This window comes from Oryctolagus cuniculus, chromosome 5 (genome assembly GCF_964237555.1).
Source record: "Oryctolagus cuniculus chromosome 5, mOryCun1.1, whole genome shotgun sequence".
Lineage (NCBI taxonomy): Eukaryota > Metazoa > Chordata > Mammalia > Lagomorpha > Leporidae > Oryctolagus > Oryctolagus cuniculus.
The window spans coordinates 166654542-166678451 of NC_091436.1; the positions used below are offsets into that span (position 1 = coordinate 166654542).

Genomic DNA, 23910 nt, shown 5'->3' on the forward strand with positions numbered 1-23910 from the left:
GACCCAAGCACTTGGGCCATCTTTTGTTACTTTCCCAGGCATATTAGCAGGGAGCCAGATTGGAAGCGGAGCAGCCAGAACTCAAACCTGCACCCCTATGGGATGCTGGCTTTGCACAGGGCAGCCCAACCGCTGTGCACACCACCAAGCCCCTCATCAGTAATTTAAACTACAATTCCCAGGTGGGTGTTGTGGGTAGCAAGTCCCAAACACTGCATGTTGGTTCCGTTTTAGCTTCAGTCTTAGGGCGCACCGTTTCCCAATGTGTCCCCCAGTTCTGGAAATGTACCATCTGAGGATTTTTATCAACTTCCTGGAACAAGAACTAGTAACCGCTTTGCAATGAAACTCCTTCCCAGGGCCAGGGGAAAATGCACACCAGCAAGGATCTTTTCAGTCTCCTGCCGGCTGTGTGTTGAAACAGACAAGTCCTAAGATCTGGGGTCAAGGCCAGTTGTTTGGCTGTGCTCTGGACCCAGTCTTTGGTCAGGGAGTCGTTTGCCTAACCCACAGGGGCCCTGCAATGTAGGGCTGAACCCCAGAGTGAATCTGAACATGGGCTCTGAAAAGCTCCCCGGAATGGTTGTTATCTGATTGAAATGACCCTGAAGGCCAACACAAGTACTTGTTCTGCAATGACTCAGAGGAAAAGAAGCCGATGGGTGGGACGAGGGAGACAGACAGCCGGACCTGCGGGGAGTCGGCGTGAGAGGAGGACAGGAATAAAACTGGTGAAGTTGCGAGTGAGTTGCCAATAATCCAGCAGCCCTGGTCACTAGGGCCCCGGTTCCTTGAGCACGGACTGTGTTTGTCGCAGGCTTGGGCACCAGCACCCGTCATTGCATTCTCCGAGGAGGGGGGTCGGGGAGGAGCTAGCAAAAAATCCGAGGTTGGGAAAGAAAACCACTACCACGTACGTAATGCTGTGTGCCGCCGGCGCAGAGGGCTCTTCTGAGGTCCAGTTCTCAGGCTGTGGGGTCTCCTGCAGCCTGTGGGGCCGCTTCCGCTCATTGTTATCTAATCTCCCCTTCCCAGCTGCAGGGACGTCCTCGACGGCCCCACCCCCACGGCCCGGCCCCCCGACAGCTTTCCCAGGCGGGTCTCTCCCAGGTGCCTGCGTTCCCTCGCCGGTGACGCCGAACTCCAGGTGAAACCAGAGGATTCCGCTGCAGCGTGCAGCTGAGCCGGGCGCGGGACGACCCGAGGTCGCATGCATGCGGCGTGCGGAGCTCAAGGCGTTTCAGCATTTCTTTCACATTTGGGGGGAGGGAGGGTGCCCAAAGAAATGAGAAACGGCTCCTCCGCCTAAGACCTGCGTTAATAAACTTCTCAGAATATGCAGCGTTCCCGCCTCGTGGCGACGCCGCGTAATTCTCACGGGTGCGGTGGACGCGAGCTCACGCCGCCGTTTGCCGCAGGGCTGGAGCGACGGATACGGCGCGGGCCCGGCCGCAGAGGCGAGGCGAGGCGAGGCGCGCCGCCGGGGCTGGTGTGCGGGCGCGGGGCCGAGCGCCCGTGCCCCGGGTGTCCGCACGCGAACCTGAGCCGCTGGGAGGGGGCGCAGGAGCCATCCCCCGGCGCGTTGGCAGGGTGCACCCGTAACGCGCTGGCGATGAGTCCTTCCAGCGTCGCGCCTACCCAGCGTGGTATTTTGGCACAGGGGAACGAAATGGCGATTTGGGAGCGGGTGCCGCGGCTGTCGGTCGCAGGCGACCTGGCGATGTGGCCAAGACGCCCCCCAACCCCGAGACCCTGCTCCGCGAAGGCCGGGGACCTGCACCCCTCCGGGCTCACGACTGGGAATGGGGTGCGGGCAGCGGAAAACCGGACGCCCCTGAGGCCAGCCGAGGTCACGGAGACCCTCGCAGTCGGGGGTGGGTGGGAGGCGCGCTCGTGTCCACAGCCAGATCCCCCGGCCGGCCCACGCCCCCTGCGCCGCGCGCGCCGCCGCTTCGTCCTCCCGCGTCCCGCCGCGACGCGCGCGCGGGGGGACCGGCGGGGGATCCTCGGGCCGAGGCGGGCCCGGGGCGTCCCGCTTCCCCCGCCCCCCTCGCGCGCGTCCCGGCGGCGGCGCGTCCCGGCTGGAGGGGGCGCTCGCGCGCAGGAGCCGGGCGCAGCAGGTGCCGCGGTTACCTCCACCTCGGCGGGGGGAGAGGGGGCGGGCCGGGGCCGGGGCCGGGGGAGGAGGAGGAGGAGGCGGCTCGGCTCGCGGAGCCCGGGATCGCGGCTGGCCGGGCTGGCTGGCTGCTGGGTCCTGCGCTCGCGGCTTCCGGGAGGCTCCCAAGTCCGAGAAAGACATCCCGGGCGCCGGGGAGCAGCAGCCGCCGCCGTCCGCAGGGCCCCGAGTCGCCGGCAAGGGCGCGGGCAGGCGCGGCGCCGGCTCCACCTCCTCCTCCTCTCGGCTGCCGGCGCGGAGCAGCGGAGAGCGGCGGGCTCGGCCGCCGCGGGGCCGATGAGCGGCGGCGGCTGAGGGCCCGGCGGGCCTCTGCCCGGCGCCGGAGCGGGGCCGCAGCGCCCGGGGCGCGGGCTCCGGCGGGGAACATGGGGGCGGCCTGACGCGCCGCGGCCGCGGAGCGCTCTCTCCCGAGCCGCGGGCCCTTCTCGGCGGCGGCGGCGGCGGCGGCGGCTGCGGGCGCCCGGCCCGGCGCGCTCTGCCCGGGGCGCCCGAGGAGCCTCGGCCGCGCTCTATGCGCCTCCTCTGCGGGCGCCGCGGGCCCGGGCCATGGCGATAGACCGGCGGCGCGAGGCGGCGGGCAGCGGGCCCGGGCGGCAGCTGCCCCCGACCGAGGAGAACGGCTCCCTGCCGCCGGGAGACGCGGCGGCCTCGGCGCCCCTCGGGGGGCGCGCGGGCTCTGGCGGCGGCGGCGCGGAGATCCAGCCGCTGCCCCCGCTGCCTCCCGGTGCTGGCGGCGCGCACCCGGGCTGCTGCTCGGCGGCGGCGGCCCCGAGTCTGCTGCTGCTGGACTACGACGGGTCGGTGCTGCCCTTCCTCGGCGGCCTGGGCGGCGGCTACCAGAGGACCCTCGTGCTGCTCACCTGGGTCCCCGCGTTGTTCATCGGCTTCACCCAGTTCTCGGACTCGTTCCTCCTGGACCAGCCCAACTTCTGGTGCCGCGGGGCCGGCAAGGGCTCCGAGCTGGCGGGGGCCGCGGCTGGCGGCCGCTGGGGCGACCTGGGCAACTGGACCAGCCCCGCGCCCACCACCTTCTCTACTGGGGCCTGGGGGGCGACGGGCAACGGCAGCGACCCCGGCGGCGACACGCCGCCCCTGCCGTCCCCTCCGGACAAGGCGGACAACGCCTCCAATTGCGACTGCCACGCGTGGGACTACGGCATCCGCACCGGCCTCGCCCAGAACGTGGTCAGCAAGGTAAGGCCGCGCCGGTGCCTTTCTCCCGAGTCCTTTCTCCCTCTGGTCTCGCTGCAGACCCAGGTCCCAGCCCGAGGCCCTGCAGGGCTGCCCGTGTGTGCGCACCAGCGTCCTGCCTGGACAGGATTCCCTGCCGCCCCCCGGGCGAGACGGGGACTTGGGTGCTGGAAGGACTTCTCGCCGCTCTCCGCGGTGACGCCGAGCCCCGGGCGCTAAGGGGGCACCGCCGCCTCCCCTGCCTTGCACCCAAACTCCCGGCCCAGAGCACGTGTGGAAAGCACGCCCCTTCCCCTGAAAATACAAGAAGAGATTCGGAGGCCCCCATTACCCTGCAGGGGCGGCCCACCCGGACGGAAGGTGAGGCCGCAAGGTCTGAGGGCTGGACCCCAGCCGCCCCGCACCTGGCTTGGACGCAGGCTCTACAGAACTGAAGTTACGGAGAAGGGAGAGCTGCTGCCAGCCCAGCCCCCTTCCTGCTGCTCAGCCTGCGGTGCTCGCCGGGCTGGAGACCTTGCCCCACCTTCCCCAGTGCCCCCCGGGGTTCTCCCGGGACTTCGGAGTGTGGGGACAAGGTGCAGAGGGGTATCCGGCGGCTGCCCCCTGGGCTTGCAGAGCAGCGGCTGTGGGCTGAGTAGCTCCCTGGCTCGTGTTGCGCAAAGTGCAGCACCCGTGTTTGGTCTGGGAGGACACAGGTAGAGACCTGAGCATGGACAATAGACACCTCCCTTGGTACTCCAAGCAGTTAGTGTCTTTTGCCCCTTTTGTGTTTTTAGTATTTCATTTGCATTTCAAAGTGAATGCAGATTACACACACACACACCCCAATTCTCTTTCTGGGCTGAGGTTGAAACGCTTTGTCTGGGAGGATGGAGTGGGGCCGAGTATCCTAACCAGGTTGTGTGTATCCTCTCCCTTCTTGCCAACGTGTATTAGTCAACAGCCGTGGTGGCTCCGGTATGTGTAAGATGAAACTCTTACATCATCACCACCATCATTGTTTGAGTCTTGGACTCGCCTGGACAGGAGGGGGCTGTCCTGTGGGAATCCTCTGGCTCAGCTTCCCTGCCGCCGGCACCCCCAACCCCACACAGCACAGACAGGGTCAGAGAGGTGACTGCTGAAATCGCTACACCTGGCAACATTTTCTCTTACTTTAGGGTCCTTTGTAAAGCAGAGGAAGAACGCGGGTCCATGGCCAGTGCCGTGTCCTGGGGTCAGAGGATGGGCAAACTGGAGTGGGGTTGAAGCTCACGACCTGAGTTTGGGGACCCAGGGACCAGCCCTTCACCCTGCACTTGGCAGCGACCAGGGAGGGTGGTTGGACAGCGGAGCCGCTTTTCTGAATTCCCACGGGTTAGGGTCACCGGCAGCATTGACGTGTGGGGCAGGTTTTTGAGGGGTGCATGGTGGTGGCACGCTGACAGGACGTGGCACTGACAGGGTGGCCTCAGGGCGAAGGCCTGGGGACAGGCACTAGAGGAGCATTTTCGTAAGCAATAAAGTCGAAAGGACGTATTGATTTTCACGGACAAGTACGATCTAAATAAGGAACGTCCTTCACAGTCCGGGCGGGAGGCGCGCTCCAGGCACACTTCGGCCAGGACCAAGGCAGACTTTGTCCTCTGCGGGCTGCGTCTGTCGGATGCCGTCTCAGGTGTACAGGTGTGGAATGAATACCATGATGGGGGCAGGGCTTCTGAGGGCCAGGTGCTGCCAGCCTCCTTCGCCCCCTGACAGTAGATGCCACGTTCAGGCTCCAAGACGTTGCCTCCTGTCCCCTCCTCCCACTCCCTGTCCCTTGCAGAGGAGCCCCAGGACACGGCATCCTCCAGCGTCTGTCACTCCCCGCCGTGTACACCTGTTCTGTCCCCAGGAGCGAGGCGAGGCCCCGGGGGCCTCAGGACCGCCAGGTGCGGTTCTCGCCCTCTTTCCCATTTAGCTGTTGCTATTTGGACACCCATGCAGGTGAAGCTGCCAGGCCAGGTGGTGATGACCTCCATTATTACCGTGTGGTTTGAAGGCTTCGTAGGGCTCGCAGGCTTCTGTCATCCGTCCTCCGTGTGAAGGCACCGGCGCATGGGGACCTCCCGAAGTGGCTCACTGTCGGAGGGTACCAGCACCAGGGACCTCTTGTGCCCCAGAATGAGCGTTTACCTTCTTCAGTCCTTTCGTCTGTGACGGAGTCCGCCCTGCCGACGGCTCCACTTGGTAACCTGTGTGTCCCAGCCGCAAGAGGGGTTGTGTGGACACCAGGCTCCTGGCAGCAGGGCCAGCGGTTGATGCCGTGGGCTGTTCCCTAGACACGTGTCTGTGAAGCCCTCCGGCGACTGGGGCCAGCACACCTGCCAGGCGTCCTGGTGGCATGTGTCACTGCACCACATAGATTTCATCTCATAGCTTTGGATTTTCTTTTTTCGCACTCCTGTTAGAATCTTGTTTGATTTTTGCCATGGACCTTGGTGTTTGTCATCTGTACAAGAATTTGCATCACACAGTCCGCCAGGCCTTCAAAGTCATCTAATACCCTGCTTCTGTGTTGTCATCTTTTAGAGTTTTCAAGACATTTTCCCCTATGTTATGTCCTTCCATGAAGAATCATAACCCGAGTTGGGTGGCCTTTAAATCAGCCTGCGTTTGAGCAGGGCAGGTGACTGGCCCTTTAGCCAGATACTCAACCTCCTGCTGGCTCTTGTTGTCTGGTTTTTTTCTCCTATTTTATACCTGTTGTCAGTGCCTTCCTGAAAAGTGAGAAATTCCCTCAGAGAGAACCCGGGGTGGGAGGTCTTGAGCTGATTCACCTGCTCCCGCATCTGTGCAGCCCAAATTCTCAGAAACTTCTGAAATTTTAGCCAAAAAGTTTTTTAAGAAATGAAAACCACAGCTGCACAAATTAAATCTTGCTTTTACTAATTTGCATACTTCATCCTTGCATTGTTCTCAGAGAATCCTGTGGGTTTCAAATGCTCACCGCTTCGAAAGAATGAACTGAAGATTTTTGGCCAAAAATCCCCTCTAGCCAGCCATCGCAAGCCCCATTGTGTTCCTGCATTTGAAGTGCTGCATTGTTGTCTATCTGAGTCTTCTGAGGCTTCTATAAGGAGTCTTCAAAAAACTGTACAGGAAGTGTATTATGAAAACACTGTGCAAGATTTAAGCAGTTGGTACGCCAAAATAAACTTAGGGTTGACTTCCATTTTCCATGAGCCTTTTAAAGTCCCCTTATAGTCTCATGAATTCACCAAGATTTTTGACCTTTATCCTGAAAATGGTTTAAATATCTTGGGAAAGTAATTTGTATCCTTTTGCTAGAAGTTATTTAAATTGACTTCAGTACAATTTAATTAAGACTAAAAATAGTTACAATATCATTGCAATAGTACTATTTTTAAAAAATAGCCCACAATTCTGTTATCCTAACAATTAGTTTTCCCTTTTGAAATACTTTACACATATGAGCTTAAACACTTTTATGTTTCTAATCGGAGTGTTCATTTAATGAAATTTGCTGTTTTCTCTTGATACCGTATCAAATAGCACTGTCCCCAAGTCTTCAGAAACTTTTTTTTAATTAAAAGCTTTTATTTATTTAAAAGGTAGAGATACAGAGAGAGGGAGAGACAGAGGTCTTCCATCCACTGGTTCACTCCCCAAATGGCTGCAACGGCTGGAGCCGAGCCAATCCAGAGCCAGGAGCCTGGAGCTTCTTCCAGGTCTTCCTCACAGGGGCAGGGGCCCAAGCACTTAGGTCATCTGCTGCTGCTTTCCCAGGCCATAGCAGAGAGCTGGATCAGAAGAGGAGCAGGTGGGACGTGAACCTGTGCCCATATGGGATGCCGGCACTGCAGGTGGAAGTGGAGCCTACTACACCTCAGTGCCAGCCTCTTCAGAAACATTTTCAATGCGTGATATTCTTGCTGATTCGCTAGAATTCCTTACACTCTTTTCCTAGCACTGGACCGACTACCGTTGGGTCTTCTCAGTGGTGGCTTGTCTATAGTGTCTGCTGCGTGTCTATGTTTAGGAATTGTCATAGAAAGGGCATATGCTCGCCGTAGAAAGCACACAGAAGTAACATTTCTTGGTGTCTGCCCAAGGTTTCCCTTGGCAAAACCATGGCTACCAGTTTCTTCTGTATAAGGAGTTCAAAAAGTCCATGGAAAGTGGAATTTAAAAATAAGTTTATTTTGGTGCCAAAACCACGATGAAATCCGTGTGTCACTTCTCCACAATACATATCTTCCATGACAATTTGCAGCCCCTTCTGCATCTTTCCAGTAAGTGTGTTTCCATCTTACATATTTTCTCTCCAATAGCAGTGCGTCCTATCGATCATATCCACCGTTCTTCCTTTCTACTTACACAGAAGACGGCCTCGTATCAGTAGGGAAAAATGCCCTCCCCCTTTGTCGTGTCTGCAGAGGGCTCCGTTGCCCGGCTGGGCCGCAGCCTGTTAGTCACCACCAAGAAGGCATTGAGACTTGTTTTAAGCCTTTGCTATGACAGACACAATGGGCGGTGACACCCTGGCGTGCTTGAACATTCGCACATGTGCAAGAAATTCTTGGACGTGGGAGGGAGAAAACAGGCTGCATTTTAGCCGCTGTTAGCGTGTTCTCTAGAAAGATCTCAGCCTCGCACCCTTGAACTGCAGAAATGTGTAGCCCACTTCACCCCCTGGCCAGGGAGGCCGGCCTTCGGCATTTGTGGGTCTGATGTGGGGGAATTTGCATTTTGTCATGATCGTACTTGGTGCTTGGTTTTCAGGGAGGCTAACTGAATTTTTGAATGTTTTCGAGCCATTCGCGTTTCCTTTTCTTTGAGCTGTCTCTTCATGTCCTTGCATTCATGCGTATGGATGTGTGGAGAGCATTCTTTTGTTTATTTTCTTTATTTGAAAGAGTTAGGGGGAGAGACAGAGAGGAATCTTCCATCCTCTGGTTCACTTCCCGAGATGCCCAGAGCTGGGAGCTTCAACGTTGTCTCCCGCGTGGGCCTTCTTCCGCTGCTTTTCCCAGGCGCCTTAGCGGGTAGCTGGATCAGACATGGAGCAGCCAGGACTCATAACCTGCACTCCGATATGGGCTGCTGGTGTGACAGGTGCAGCTTTACCACCACGCCACAGCGCCGGCCCGGAGAGCCTGCCCTTATAGGAGCATTATAGGAGCGTTCCATGTGTGAAGGTCACAGAGCCTGTTGAATGTCTGTCAGCGGCTTTGTCCCAGTCTGCTGTTTGTCTTAGGCATTGTTTCTGGTGTTTCTGTTATGCGAGACTTTTGGTTTCGATAGACCTGAGTGGTTCATCTTCTGTGGCTTTCAGGTTTGATGTTGCGTTTCGGGCTCCCCCGCTGCTGGAGCAGGGGTGGGGGAGTCCCTTGTTTTCTTCCAATATCTGTATGAGCTCATGGTCTCCTCTGTTTAGTATTGCTTTCACTTTAGCTGTTGGGAGAATTGCTAGAGAGAGAAGCCCGAGGTCAGAGGGATAAGCCACCTTTCATGCCGGCTGTGACGCGCTCACGGCCCTGTCCTGAGCCCCTGGGTGCCAGTGGCCCCGTGTTGATGCAAAGAGCAGAAGCCGAATGGCTGTGAAACCACCCTATCACAGAACTCTTCCAGGGCCTTGGGCCTGCCTCTCCTCCTCGCAACTGGTACACACCTCCCCTCTCCCTCCCCTGGCACATTTTCATAAGTTGCCATTAATGGTGGCCTTTATTAGGATTTTTAATCAGAAGTCGATGTATTTTCAAAACAGGTTGACTTTGAATGTCAGTCCCGGCCCTGGCACGCGTGGGGCATGCGCTGTGCCAGCCGGCGCTGTACTCGTCTCTGCAGGCCCCTTTGGTGGGGCCGCGCGGGCAGCTTGGAATCAGCTGTGTTTACACCATGGGAACTGGCAAACACCACAGGTCAGAGTTCGACTTTGTTCTTTGGAGGACCTTGTTAAGCACTGACGGAGCATGACCCTGGGCCACGCTGGTTTCCCCTTGTTTTCTTTTTAATCTCCCAGCCTCCCCTTCCCGCGCTGCTTCCTGTCACAGGAGCCTGTTCTGAGCCGCCACTGCGCGGTGTGTTAGGGTACAGTGATCCGCGGGAGTGGACATCTCAGCTTCCACAGAGCTGTGACTACTGGGAGACACACCCACCTGATCAAATAGTGACCTGTTAACGACAAGGAAGGGAAACAAGAGAACGCGTGCGCACACACACACACACACACACACACCAACCAGGACCGACTGGTCTGTGTGAGAAACTGACCCGACACAGGAGCCGAGGTTCAGGCAGGGGGTGGAACAAGAGAAGGCAAGAGGGGGCTGTGTGTGTGAGTGAGTGTATGAATGTATGTGAGTGTCTGTGAGTGCATGTGTATGCGTGCAAGTGTATGTGTTTCTGAGTGTGCACACGAGCGTTTGTGGGTGACTATGCACAAGTGTGTGTTTCTGTGAGTGTGTGAGTGTGTATCTGTGTGTGCGTGTATGTGACCACATGTGTGTGTATGAGTATGTGAATGTGCGTGTGTGTATTTGAGTGTGTGTATGTATGTGTGTGATGTGAGTGTATGTGTGAATGCAAACGTGAGTGCATGTGTGTGAGTGTGTGTGACTGTGTGTATGCCCATGAGTGTATGTGTTTGTATTTCTGTGAGTGTGAATGTGTCTGTGTGTATATGCATGTGTGTGTGCGTGAGTGTATGTGTTTCTGTGAGTGTGAGTGTGTGTGTGTGTGTGTGTATCTGCACACACCAGAGAAGGCAGGCAGCATTTGCACAGCCCTGTGGTGTGCAGGAGCCTGCAGTTGTCAGCAGGTGATGTGGAGTGGGGACAGAAGTGGCTTCCATGTTAAGAACTTTTCAGTAATTCCACAGCAAAGCAAAACTATGCAAGACTCTTAAGTTGGGGCTGGCGTTGCGGCATGGAGGGTGAGCTCCCGCCTGCCACTCTGGCATCCCAAATGCGTGCCAATTCAAGTTCTAGTTGTTCCACTTCCACTCCAGCTCCATACTGCTGTCCCTGGGAAAGCAGGTAAATGGCCCAAGTGCTTGGGCCCCTGTCCCCATATGGGAGACCTGGAAGAAGCTCCTGGCTTCAGCTCGGCCCAGCCCTGGCCATTGTAGCGTGTTGGTAAGTGAACCAACAGGTAGAAGATGTCTCAGATGTCTCTCCTCTCTCTCTCTCCCTCCTTCTCTCTCTAGAGAACTGCCTTTCAAATAATAAAATAGGGGCCAGTGCTGTGGCATAGTAGGCTAAGCCTCTGCCTTTGGTGCCAGTTCTAGTCCCAGCTGCTCGTCTTCTGATCCAGCTCTCTGCTGTTGGCCTGGGAAAGCAGTGGAAGATGGCCCAAGTGCTTGGACCTCTGCACCCTTGTGGGAAACTTGGAAGAACCTCCTGGCTTCGGATTGGCTCAGCTCCAGCCAATGCAGCCATTTGGGGAGTGAACCAGAGGATTTTATTCAGTGAGAGAAATGCACATGAGAGTGGGCTTTACTTAGGAGAGAAAGAGAAGTCTAGAGGCCAAGTTGGGTCCACACCAAGCAGAGAGCAGGCCGGGTGCCACGTGGAGCAAGCGTGCAGGCAGGAAATCCGAGTGGGGGCCCGAAGGCCGCGTGGCCTGAAGGCACAGGGCAGCAAGAGTGAACCAGAGGCTAGACGACCTCTCTCTCTGACTCTGCCTCTCACATAAATAAATATTTAAAAATAAAATAGAATAGTCTTGAGCGGTATATAGGCTATGACAGAGTCCCTAGTTTTGCAAAGCTGTGTGGTGGCCATGGGAGGCCTGCAGAGCGAGCCGACTTACCCTGGGGCTGCAGTGGGGCCGAGGCTCTTCAGAGACACCGGGAGCTGAGCCCAGGCACGGTGGTGATGACTCGGGGAGGAGGCCGTGGGGGGTGAGAGCAGCGCCTGGGCTGAGCATTGCACCTGCCACCTCAGATGGCAGGGGGACGAGAAGGGCAGCTGAGGGGACGGGTGCAGGTCTGAGACCTGAGCGCAGGTCTGGGGGAGGCAGATCTGTCTGTGCTGGCCCCCAGCGGGGTCCAGGGGAGGACACGGGGCGCACGCTGGAGGCGGACGGGAACTCTGGTCCTCTGGAGGGTGCCGGCCTTGTGTCTCTGCTCCGAGGAGGGAAGGTGCCGGCTGCATTTCCACAAGGCTGGCAGACCTGGGGCTGGGAAACCCTAGAACCGGGTAGCTGACTTCCGGGCAGCCCGCTTGCTCCTTCTCAAGTTCCCGATGTAGGGGAAGGCTGGGCAGGGCCCTGTGAGTATTATGGCGAGGTCCGGGGTCCTCCGTTTACAGCTGAGAGCTGGGGCTGAGGGTACTGCCTTGTCCCAGGGAGGCGCCTGGAAGCGCTGGCTGGGCCCCAGCCCTCCCTCTCACTTGTTCTGTGTGGGCTCCTGTGTGTTCGAGGGGTGCTCTGCTGTGGCTTTGGTGGGTTTCAGTAATATCTGCCCCCCACCTCATCGTGCCCCAGCCACAGGAAATACAGTGCCAAGCTGTCCACATCACTTCCCTTCTGGAAGTCACCTGCCCCCCCACCCCCCACCCCCACCCCCGGCCACCTCCAGGGTCCTAGCACTGTCTGCTTCCCAGCCAGCCTCGCTCTGTTCATGCTGTTCCCCTGCCTGGACACCCTTCCCACCTCGCTTCAGCCCCCTGGTCCCCGTGTGCCCCGCAGGTCAGCTCTGTCCTTGTGGGAGAGCCGGCTTGCAGCTGTCCCCTCATGGCAGCCCTCTCTGTGTTCCGATGAGAAGGACTGTGTGTGTGTCCCTGCTGCGGGGTGGGGGTGGGGGGTCTCCGAACACACGTGCGCTCCCCTGAACTCGAGGGCGTGCAAAGCGGGTGCTTTTTACCTAGTTCAGCAGGGCAGGGGCTGTGGCACCAGCTGTGCTGCTGGCTTCGAGTTTATCTTCAGGGCCGCTTGTCACCTGTGTCCTCAGGTTGGGTGGCCTGGATTCTGCCTCGCCTCCAGGGTGGTTGTGAGGGTGGGAGGACACCTGGGAGTGCCCACCCAGGCACCTGGCGTGCAGGAGGCACCTTGGAAATTTCCTCCTCCCGTTGGGTGAGGGCTGCCTGCCTGAGTCATCTGAGGAGTGTCCCAGATGGGGAGGAGCCCCCAGGCCACACCTGGGAGGTGTCTGTGTCCACGGCAACCAGCTGTGCCCTTTGGGAGGCGCCGGACCAGAAAGGGCTCTCTCGGGGGCTTGGTTTGTATCTGAAAACCAAGCAGGTTGCACTGGCCACAGGGCCCAGACACAGCGGCCAGGGTCTACAAGCTCAGGGGTCTTCCCTGGGCCGCCACAGTGGGGCTCTGCCAAGCCCTGAACCAAATCTGTGGCAGCCTCGGGTCAGAAACCTGAGTTCCTGCCACCGAACGGAGAATATGCCCTAAATGTGCTTCACAGTGGGGCTCAGCTCTGCACGCTGGAGACAGGACTCGAGAGACGGGCAGGGTGCTACGGAGGAGGGGGTGCTACGGAGGAGGGGGTGCTACGGAGGAGGGGGTGGTGGCCTTGAGCTGCGTGGGCAGGGGTGAAAGAGCCCCTCCCGGAGCTGCCCCTCTCGTCCTGAAACGTTCTCTCAGCCTCTTCCTCATGGGAGGCCATTGACATGGGTCCTGTAGTGTCAGAACCTGCGTCTCCTGTGCGCCGGGCTTGGTCGTGTGGCTCTTTCTTTCATTCGGGGTTGACTCACTGCTGGTCACATTGGTGGGCAGCTTCTCTCCAGACAATGACCTGGAGATTGACAAGGGTCTCTGTGTCCGAGAAAGGGCCAATGGTTATTGACTGAACGAAGCAGATGTCCCCTGGGACAGGCACCGCTGCAACAGAGCCCTTCCAGCCGTTCGCTTGTGTGTCCTTGCCCTCTGTCACAGCCCTCCGTGACACTCTTGGTTACGAGTAACAAACCAAGTCTCCAATTCCATTCAGAAATACAGAAAGGGGTTTACTGGAAAAGTTCAGGGTGGAGGGGGAGCCCAGCTGCCACCGCCGTCGTGGTCTTGCTTTGTCAGCCTCGTCCTCCGCCTTGTTCCTTTCTCTGTAAGTTGGCTGGCCTGGCTTGGTCTCCTGCTCTTGCTCATCTGGGCCGTGATCAGGCACGGGCCAGCACAGAGCCACCCGGCAGCCCCGTCCAACCCTGGTTCCCTGGCGCTGGTCGGATGCCCGGCTTGGGTGGAGTAGGGGAGAGGTAGATTCCGGAGCAGGGGTGCAGCTCCCCTGGGCGGGGGGGGGGGGGGTGCTCCTTGAAACCATGTGACAGGGTGTGGAGCTGGCTCTGCTTGGTGATTTATTGCGAGTAATTGAGCATTGATGATTAGCCATTACATGCTTCAGACACACACACTGGGGCTGAGACGCCCCTGGCCATTTACGCTTAGTGTGGCCTGGCAAGGACCCGCCTCCTAAGGCTGCCTCTCTGGGATTAATTAAAGATGGCCCCAGGTCTTCTCTCTACATCACCCAGTGAGCCCGGAAGGAGCCCTCGGGGCAGGTGCTCAGGGTGAGTCTCATACTGTCCAAACCTTTCTTGGGGCGGGACCAGCTACATTCAGGGCCCAGAGCAAAATGAAAACTCAGATCCCTTTGTTCAAAAAGTATTAAGGGACCAGCATTGTGGTGCAGTATTGCCTGTGGTGCCAAAGTCTTATGTGAGTGCTGGTTCAAGTCCAGGCTGCTTCACTTCTGATCCAGCTCCCCGCAAATGTGCCTGGGAAAGCAGTGGAAGGCGGCCCAAGTACCTGGGCCCCTGCCACCCACGTAGCAGACCTGGATGGAGTTCCAGGCTTCTGGGCTTCTGGCCTGGCCCAGCCCTGGACGTTGCGGGCATTTGGGGGGTGAGCCAGTGGATGGAACGCCCTGACAGTTTTGTTTTGAACCGTGAGGTCAAAGCAGGCGACAGAACCAACAGGGAACTTTGTTCTGTGGGACATCGCGGCTCTGGAAGTGAGACAGCTGCCCTGCTTATCTGGACAGAGAAGCAAACAGCTGAGTCACAGGGCTGTGTGGTGAAGAATGTTAAGTCACAGGCACGGTAGTGAAGTGTTTATCAGGCTTTTTCTGTTGTGTCAGTGGGGAGGGTCAGTCCCTCACATAATCTAATTCCACTAGTTAGTAGCCACAGTCGATCCCTTAATATCATTTTGAAAGTAATCCCAGCGGTCACGTCAAATCGTGGCTGGGCTCTGCCTGCAGCCTCCCCCGGACTGGGTGAAAAGCTACCCCCACGTGTGTCCTTGGGCACTGAGGATGCTTGCATACTGAGGGGCCCGCTACTGTCTTGTGGACGGACACGAGCGTGTGCATAAGCACCAGGTTTTTGTCTGTCCTGATTAAAGCTAACGCCATCTCATAGTGGTGAAATGCACATCCCAGCAGATACTTCTTCTGCACGTCTTTGAAGCCTACATCAGTGGCATCAGGTCATCCTGTGCCCTGTGCAGCCGTCACCGCATCTGCCTACAAAACTTCCCCAGCCCCCGATGGAGGCGCCACCCATTCAACACAAACCCCTCACCATGGTTCAGCAGCCCTTGGCAGCCGCCCTTGTACTTCCTGTCTCTGGAGTTGGACTCAGGACCTCAGATACATGGGACCCTTGCGTGACTGCTTCTGTCACTTAGCACAGTGCCCGCCGTGCCCACCCGCGCTGTGCAGTGGGTCGGCGTCGCCTCTCCATGTAAGTGCCGCCGTGACCTTGAACGCGTTCCTGCTTTCTGAAAACACTATGACAGCCCCGTGTGTAGTGCCTGTCCCGGAGCTTCTCACAGAACCCTGTGTGGTGACACGGACGAGTAGCCTACCATCGCTGGCCTGGGGGAGGAGCTCCCGGCGCAGCTGGTGAGAGGTGGCAAACCAAGGGCCCAGGAGCTGAGGGTATGGGGTGCAGAAGTGAGCATGCCCTGAAGGCCCCCTGGGCTCCCCAAGGAGGGCTCAGGCTTGGCAGGTGGAAGGGAGTGAGAAGGAGCCCCCTGCAGCGGAGCTGATGAAGGCCTGGGGGCCAGGGCTCGGAGGCAGACGTGGGAGTGGACTCCACCTGGCCGCAGCTCAGTCCCCTGGGTGTGTCTGCTTAGGTCCCTCCTGATAGACATGAGTCTCCTGAGGTTTGTAAACACGGAAGTGGTAGAAGAATGAGATTTGGAGGCTTGAGCCAGAGAGGCCGGAATAGAAGTGCTCCTTGACCTGGCCCCAGGTGTGGTGGAACGAGAAGGCCATGCCAAGGTGGCCACTGGCAAGTGAGTGTCAGTTACTCAGGAACGGCTTTGAAACCCACCTGGCAACAGAGCCTGCCTGGCAACAGGCTGTGATTGGTTGGAGCATAGACCGCCCCTTGACCAGATTGGCTGGTCTTAGTCTTCACCCAGGCTGCTGCCCCCCCTGGAGGTTCCATCCACAGCCCCCTCAGGCCAGCCCCTGAGGAGCTGTCTGCACCCCCACAGGACACACATCACCCCAGGTCTCCTGGAAACCCTCAGGAAGCCCCCATCACAAGACACCAGCAACATACTCTCCCACTCGGGATATCCAAGCTCTTGGCGAGTGCTGGCTCTGCCCAGTGTCCCCGCCGGCCACTGTGTGGCCTCTGCTGCAGGTGCCCATCCAGATGGCCTGATCCCAGGTCCCATGGGACTGCCAAGGACTGTCACATGGCCTCCTGGTATCAGGTCTTAGGGCTGCTGTAACAAACACCACGCACCAGGCTGCTTGGAGCTGCAGGCATACGTTGCCGCCCAAGGCTGGGCTCCAGGTGCCAGCAGGGCGGGTCTCCTGAGGCCTCTCTCCTGGGCTTGCAAACATGGTCTTCTCCCCATGTCTCCAGTTGGTCTCCCTCTGTGCCTGTGTCCCCATCTCACGGTCAGACCGCATTAGGACCTGCTAAATGGACGACATTTAACTGATGACCCCAGATGCACTCACACCATGAGCTGCTGGGGTTTAGGTCTTTGGCATATGCCTTTGGGGACACAGTTCAGCCCACAACCCCAGAGTTCCAGTGCACACCTGCACAGGGCAGCCCCAGTCCATATCGGCAACCTTGCCACTTCTTTGATGCCCTTGACCTATGTATTTGGTCACCTGCTGGACTGGGCTCTTGTCTGGCCTCTGATCTTACCCACCCTTCTTGCCTCAAATTCCAAAGTGTTTTGTCCCCACATTGTGTCTGAGCAACTCTTAAAACGTCCCTGCTTTAACCCCTCATGCCGCTTCATTGCCTGCCTGATCGATCGATTGCTCTGTCTACCTACCTACCTACCTACCTACCTGAGAGGCAGAGTGATACAGGGAGACAAAGGTCTTCCATCTGCTGGTTCACTCCCCAGATGGCTGCAACATGCTGAAACCAGGAGCCAGAAAGTCCATCCGGGTCTCCCACATGCTTGGCAGGGACCCAAGCACTTGGACCATCCTCTGCTGCTTTCCCAGGCACATTAGCAGGATTGGAGGCAGAGCAGTGGGGACTCAAACTGGTGTTCCGATATGGGATGCCGGCGCTGCAGACGGTGGCCCGACCTGCTGTAACACAGCATCAGCCCCGCCCTGCAGGAGGATGGCGGCCTGGTTGGTGGGCTTCTGAGGGCCCCTCCCTGTGTCTCCAGCAACAGGGAGCTGGGGAGCCCCTATGCCAGCCCCTGATTTGTTTCTCAACGTGGCTGTTTTTGCCAAGAGCCTGCTTCGTGCCTTCTTGCCTCCCTGTTCTCCCACTCCCATCCTCCACCCTTGCTGGCCTGGTCCAAAAAAGACCCTCAGCTCCCACTCCTAGTGGGTGCTCAGTCCGCATTTCCTGCTGGTGCCCCTGAGGAGGAAGAGGAGGCAAAACAGAAGGAAGATAGCAGCTCCGGGTGGCACGCAGACCTGACGGCGGATCTTAGTGATCTGGGAGGCTGCGGGTGAGATGTGGACTCGCCCTGGGCCGTGCAGTTGGTGAGGTCTGTGCAGGACTTTAAATCACATGATCTTTGCTTCCAGTGGGGCTGATCCGTCTGGGTCTAGGGTTGGGGGAGGGGTGTCCAAGCCCTTGGAGCCACCTGGGGAACTTCTGGGCTGTGGGACCCAGCACCACGCTTTCAGAGATGCTCTCTGTGTGATCGCCCCCCAGGGGACACTGGAGATGTTTTGGGGGCTGGCGTACCTGGGGAGGTAGGTTGTGGGGAGGTAGGTTGTGGGGTGGTAGGCAGGGTCAGGGACCAGGAAGCATCCAGCCCCGAACGCCCCAAGTGGGAGAAACCCTGGCCCCGGTGAATGCAAATGCTGCTGTGTTTGCTGCCCACACCCAGCAGATGGCCAGAGGCTGTGGGACGATACCTGGCCCTCTCTCTGACCCACACTGCAGCCTGGGTCATAGACGTGGGGCTTATGCGCTGGGAACACGTGCTGGGCAGCCTGGTTCCAGGGCCTCTGTGAAGGTGGCCTTTGCCGCATTTGTTGAGGTCGCTCATGATGTAAACACAGTTTGGCCGGCTTGTTAGCCCACCTAGCTCACCCAATGGGAGGCCTGGCTTCTGTGTTTTTGTGTACAAATGGTGCTACCAACCACAGCCCTCTTCAAAGCAGGTTCTTTGAACCTCTGCTCAGAATAACAGTTAATTACTGGAAAAGGGACCTGTTTGTTGGGAAGTAAAAGATATTTATTTCAAAATGTCTCTAATTCAGGCAGGCTTGCTCCATAATTAATTCCCAGGGAGGTGGCTTTATGGCGGTTTCAGCAGCAGGAAATGGAGCCGTCCCAGGGGGCACAGACTCCAAGTACAGAGGCCTAAAGTAAACAGAGGCCCAGGCCACGTTGGCCAGGGAAGTCCCAGCGAGACACGCACCTGTGCTGAGGGTGTGCCTCACTGTGCTGTCACCTCCGGAAGTCAGCGCACTGGGTGACAGCTGGGACTGCTGCCAGGGGCTCCCTGCATAGCCAGCACCCCCTCTACCCCCCAGCCCAGGTGGCCCTGGGACCTCGTCCCCAGCAAGGTCTGTCTCCCCTTAGAGGCCCACAGCACCGTCTGTCCCCCTCACTCAGCTCTGGCCGCCTCGTGTTCTGTTTGGCTGTGCTTGGTGTCCCTGGTTGAGGGCGATCAGTGGCCACAGAAGGTGGTCTTAGCCTCTTGTTTGGTATCTGGCATCAAGCAGCCATTAAAGAGGCTGCAGCCGTGGGACTGCCCCTGGCTCCACTGGTTCTGGAGCTGTAGTGCGTGGAGAACCACCAAACCTTCTGACTCCCAGATGAGGCTTTTTTATGCCTTCATTTTAATAAAAGATGTATTTTTAGTCTCTTTTTTTCTGAGAAGTTCAATCAGAGAAACTTGTCAAAAATGGCTATCATTGAAGCTGGCATTGCGGTGCAGTGGGTTAAGCCACTGCCTGTGACACCGGCATCCCGTGTGAGCTCTGGTTGGAGTCCTGGCTGCTTTACTTCCGATCCAGTTCCCTGCTGATGCGCCTGGGAAAGCAATGGAAGGTGGCCCAAGTGCTTGGACCCCTGCCATCCACATGGGAGACTGGGACCAGGTTCTGGGCTCCTAGCTTTAGCCTGGCCCACCCATGGCTACCATGGTCGTTTGGGGAGTGAAATGGTAAATGGAAGATCTCTCTCTTTCTCTGTGTGTGTCTCTCTCTGTGTCTCTGTTACTCTTTCAAATAAATAAGATCTTTAAACACTTGGCTCTCATCAAGGCTGTGAGGGGTTCTTGCTTTTCCTCGGCCCCGTGAATCTTCTGGGAGCGTGTTTGCACTGAGCTGTGAGTCAGGAGTGAGAATCAAGTCTCCTTGGTTCGTTTCTCTTTTGCTGCCTTGTTTCTCCCCATTTGTAGCCCGGTTCTTTTGGGATGGAATCTCAGACAGAGCTCCCACCCCCACTGTCAAGTGCATCTTCTGTAGCAGTCCTGGGAGAAGCGGAAATGACCTTCAACAGGCATAGGGTCACCTTGGAGTTAAAGACTCAGTTCATCGTCCTGAAAGGAGGGTTAGTCACCAGAGGGCACTTGGTCCTGAAGGACAGGGAGTGGTGATACGCTGCAGGCTTCCGCCCGTGCTTGGCTTGCATTGCACAGCAGACTAATGGCCTAATCCCATAGTTAAGAATATGCACGGGGCAGGTGTTGGGTGCCGTGGGCTGCCGGCGTCCCGTGTCGGAGAGCCTGGGTTCATGACCCACTCCGGCTCCCTCCAGCGCACACCCTGGGAGGCGGTGGTGATGGCTCAAGAGTTGGGGCCCTGCCACCCACCTGGGAGATCCAGGTGGAGTTCCCAGCTTCTGGCTTCCAGCCCAGCTGTTGTGGGCATTTGGGGAGTGAACCAGTTGGATAGGTGCGGTCTGTCTCTCCATATCTCTCTGCCTTTCAGATAAGTAAATAAATAAGTAAATGCCCAGGGAAGTAGATGCCCAGGAGAGCCATCTGGGCGGGATGTCATATTGAGGTGTTCACTGAACAGCTACTGTGTACTGTAGCCCGGTGTCCGGGCGCAGGGGAGGCGGGAGGGCCGTTCTGTGAGGGTGCCTCTCACAAAGGTGGCGCTGGCGGCAGAGGGGGAGCAGAAGGAGGGAGGTGGGGACAGGCAGGTGCAGTGGGAGTATCTGGGACGTGAGTGCCGAGACGGCACAGTGGGAGGGAGCGCGTGGCTCAGCGCACAGGAGACCGTGGCGTGGTTTGTTGCACAGCTCCCAGCGCGGCCCGTCATTGTCTCACAGCGCTGGGGGCTGGGGGCCAGGAGGAGGTGGTGGCAGGGCTGGTCTCTCCCTGGCTGGCAGATCCCGTCGTCCCCCTGAGTGGTCCCCTGAGTCACTCTGACACTAGTCAGACTGGGTTAGAGCCCCCCTCTGAGGATGTCACACTAACGTACTTCCCTGTTGCATTCTGAGGTCCAGGCAGTGTTGTTGGGGAGGGGGTGTGGTTTAAGCCACCATGGTCCTTTCAGGGAGAAGGCTAGGATGCGTGAGGTTCCCTTCTGTCCTGTGATGAAGCTGTGCAGGTGCAGGTGAGGTGGGAGGGGCAGGTAGCAGAGGGAAGGGCGGGATCTGGGAGGATGCAGTGAGGGGATGGCTGCACCTGGGGGCGGGGGGAGGCAGAGGAGGCTTCCTGGGCGCGGGGTTCTATGGTCACTGCTGACCCTGACAGAAGCAGACGCCTCTGAGGCTTACCCACGTCGAGCCTGGGGTGCAGAGACCTGGAAGCAAAGGCTGCAAGGACGCGGCTGCATGGGGCGGTGGCTGGAGTCGCAGGGCGTGTGCACTGCCTCGTGGGCAGGGGCGTCTGGAATGGGGCTGCCCACTCCCGGGAGCGCCTCCCAGCCCCGCATTCCCCTGGCTTTGCAGGAGGAGTGTAGACTGAGTGTCTGGACACTGCAGCTTGTTGTGACGTGGCGACAGTCCTGCTCTTGGTGGGGACGCCGTGGCTTGTTGTGACGTAGTGACAATCCTGCTCTTCGCATGGCCAGACACACAGCCCTTAAACACGTTGGTCAAGAATCGCAGGCCTTGAAATAGCAACTGTGTGGAGTCTTCCCAGCCCTGTTCTGAGCTCCTGGCCTCGAGGCCATCTCCTGTGGAGTGTGGGGAGAGTACGGCGGGTGCCCGCACCCCGGAGGCCAGTCCTGATGTCCGGGTTGTTCTGCCGGTCAGCTGCCGCGGCCCTGACCTCTCCCACTTTGCCATCTGCCACTGGGTTCCTACCCGAGAGAGGGAGACACCACAAAGCCCTGGGCGGTCAGACACCTCTGCCGTGTCTTAAAGCATGGAGCCCATTTGCAACAACTTCCTGGTTTGTTTTTAAAATGGGGGTGTCATGTACATGTGGCAAAGTACACAGATTGTAAGTACATAGTTGAGTGGTTTTTTAATTAAAGGTTTTTCTATTTATTTGAAAGGCAGAGAGAGAGGGAGAGAGGAAGCTTCCATTTGCTGCTTCACTCCCCAGGTGGCCACAGCAGTTGGGGCTGCGCCAGGCCAAAGCCAGGAGCCTGGAGCTCCATCTGAGTCTCCCACGTGGATGCGGGGGCCTGAGTACCCAGGCCACCTCTGCTTCTTTCCCAGGAGCATTAGCAGGGAGCTGGATCAGAAGCGGAGCAGCTGCATCAGAGGCCACAGCTTAACCCCTCGCGCCGTGATGCCGGCCCCATGGTTGTCACTCGTATTCGTGCCCTTCAACTGCCACCCACATTTAGCTCCTTCGCCCCCCCTGGTAAACCCCCTCCTGCCTGCCTCGATTGGCCCACCTGTAGGCGGCTGCCGATTCGATTCCTGACCCCTCGGTTTGGCTCAGCCCCACCCAGGTCCCGCGGATCTTGCACTGTGCAGTCCTGTGCTGTTGCCTTGGAGATGTGTCCTTGTGTCTGTGTGTGTCGGCAATGGTTCCTCTTTGCTCCTGAGTGGCACAGTGACCCTCGGCGTCCACGGCCGGGGCTGGGGGGGCAGGTCCAGCTCCCCCTGAGGGTACCAAGTCTGTGGATGCGTCAGTGCCCACTGTGAAGTGGTGCAGGATTTGCCTTAACCTGGACATGTGCTTCGGATCCTCTCTAGATGGCTTAAAGCACCTGTGCCAGTGTCAGTGCCAGGGAAACAGTTGCCACACTGCATTGGTGTTCCGTACGGAAGACGTGCCTGTCTTTGGAATATTTCCTGGGTGAGGTGGGTTGGATTTGCGGGTGTGGCCCCGCGTGCTGTCCCGGCTGTGTGCACCGCGTGTTTACCTCTCTACCTGTTGATGGACTTGGGAGTGGCCTCCACGTTGTGGCCATTAGGCAGACTTCTGTAACCATCGTAATCTGAATTTCATGTGTCCTTTCTGCTCCGTGTCACCTTCCGTCGAACAGTTGAAAATTGAATGGGCGGGCAGGCTTCGAGGCGCCGCGGCTTAGGCTGCCCCCTTGGAATGCCGACATCCCACGTCGGACTGCCTGGGGTGGAGTCCGGACTCCACTTCCTGCTGGTGCACGTCCTGGGAGACAGGGGGTGATGGCTCAAGTGCTTGGGTCCCTGACACCCATGCGGGCGGCCTGGCTCCAGGTTTCAGCCTGGCCCAGCCCTGGCTGTGGTGGGCATTTGGAAAGTGAGCCAACGGATGGAAGATCCTTCTGCCACCCTGCCCCCACCCCGCCCCTGCCCTGTCACTCTGACTTTCAAATAAAAAGAATTAAAATTAAAAAGGAAGACAGTTGAGTGACAGAATCGGGGCACCAGTGAGAAGCCTTGACTCGTTCAGGACCCAGGCAGCTGTCCTCTGGCTTGGCTTTTTGGAGCTGGGAGGCAGCGGGTACAGGGAACGTGGGGAGGGATGCTGGCGGCCCCACAGCTCCTGGGACTCCCTGGTGGACGGGTTGGCCTGCGAAGGCCGGTGGTGCTGCGTGGGTGGGGAGAAGCCACAGCTGGAGGTGGCACTGTCATTCAGCTGCTGCGTGTGACCCCAGGGTGACTGCGCAGCTGTCCCGACGGAGCTTCAACCTGTCCCCGCAGCACGGGAAAGCGGCCTTGGGCAGCCAGGGCTTCCTGCCTAGCTGTGGCCTTTTCCTGTGTGTCAGGGTCCCCTGTGGACCCCCACCCCCATCCCTGGCCTCCCTTGTGTCAGAGAAGCTGGGCACATAGCCCAGGGACCAGCGACCCACGGAGCAGACTCCCAAAGCAGGTGGCGCCTCTACTCTCTCTCAGCCAGCTGGCAGCTGAATGTGCAGAGCTCCCAAGTGCCCATGCGTGGGACCCCAAGCGAGGGGCTCCCCTCTGATGTGGCCTGTGGGGTCTGCGTTATTCCTGGATCTGGGGACGTATTTCCCAATAGTCAGGAGTTAGTGAGAGGCAGCTCGGCCCTCCGGTTCCTCACCTCCTGTCTGAAACCCTGGAAGGGGGTGGTGAGACACAGGCCGGCACCCCCAGCAGTTTTCCCAGGCTTCTCGTGTTGCGAGCGTCAGCTCCCTACAGGGGCATGTTTGTGCTTGCGGGCAGGTGTCACGCTGAGAAGCAGGTTGGACAACTGAGGATGTGGTTTTTGTTTCTTTGTTTATTTTTTGAAAGGATTTACTAAGTTATTTGAAAGAGAGAGAAAGAGCGTCTTCCATCCACTGGTTCATTCCCCAGATGGTCACAATGGCCAGAGCTTCACCCAGGTCCCCCACATGGGTGCAGGGGCCTGAGTGCTCAGGCCATCGTCTGCCCCTTTCCCGGGTGCATTAGCGGGAGCTGGATTGCAAGTGGCACGGCTGGGACTCAAACCAGCACCGTGTGTCATGGCAGTGTCAGTAGGTGGCCGTACCTGCTACGCCACAGCACCGGGCCCTGGTGTGCTTTTACTGACGGCGGTTGAGAGATTGGAGGCCCCCTGTTGTTGGGCAGAGTGATGCACTTACCATGGTGGCTGCTGATAGACAGACAGACAAAGGGGACTTCTTACTGACGGGTGGCCTCCAGGTAGGTCCCTACTGAGCTAAAGAGCAGCCGTGCCTGGAAACAAGAAGGTGGGGTCTTTTGAGTTTTGCAAAAGCAGTTCCTTGGCTTGGGGAAAAATTCGTTGTTTAATTTTTTTTTCTTTGCCGGAGCACAGAGAGAGATCTTCCATCAGCTGGTCCCCTCCCC

The 23910-nt window shown here is 58.2% G+C and overlaps 1 protein-coding gene and 1 long non-coding RNA gene across 7 annotated transcripts in view; both read left to right on the plus strand.

Annotated features, from left to right (window-relative positions):
* Positions 1 to 420: 420 nt before the first annotated feature.
* LOC138849724 (uncharacterized) lies at positions 421 to 1343 on the plus strand. Its single transcript, XR_011388849.1, has 2 exons — positions 421 to 913; positions 1036 to 1343. It is a non-coding gene; the product is annotated as an uncharacterized lncRNA (long non-coding RNA).
* An 838-nt stretch (positions 1344 to 2181) lies between these two features.
* SLC22A23 (solute carrier family 22 member 23) overlaps positions 2182 to 23910 on the plus strand; it is a 169272-nt gene continuing 147543 nt past the window's right edge. For 2 of the 6 annotated variants that reach the window (XM_070074476.1, XM_070074478.1), the window contains exon 1: positions 2184 to 3370. In XM_070074476.1, coding sequence (XP_069930577.1) covers positions 2723 to 3370 — 648 coding nt within the window. In that variant the 5' untranslated portion in view covers positions 2184 to 2722. Of the gene's footprint in view, positions 3371 to 23910 lie in introns of all 6 variants that reach the window. The other 4 variants (XM_002720951.5, XM_070074477.1, XM_008274277.4 and 1 more) reach the window with 3 other exon arrangements.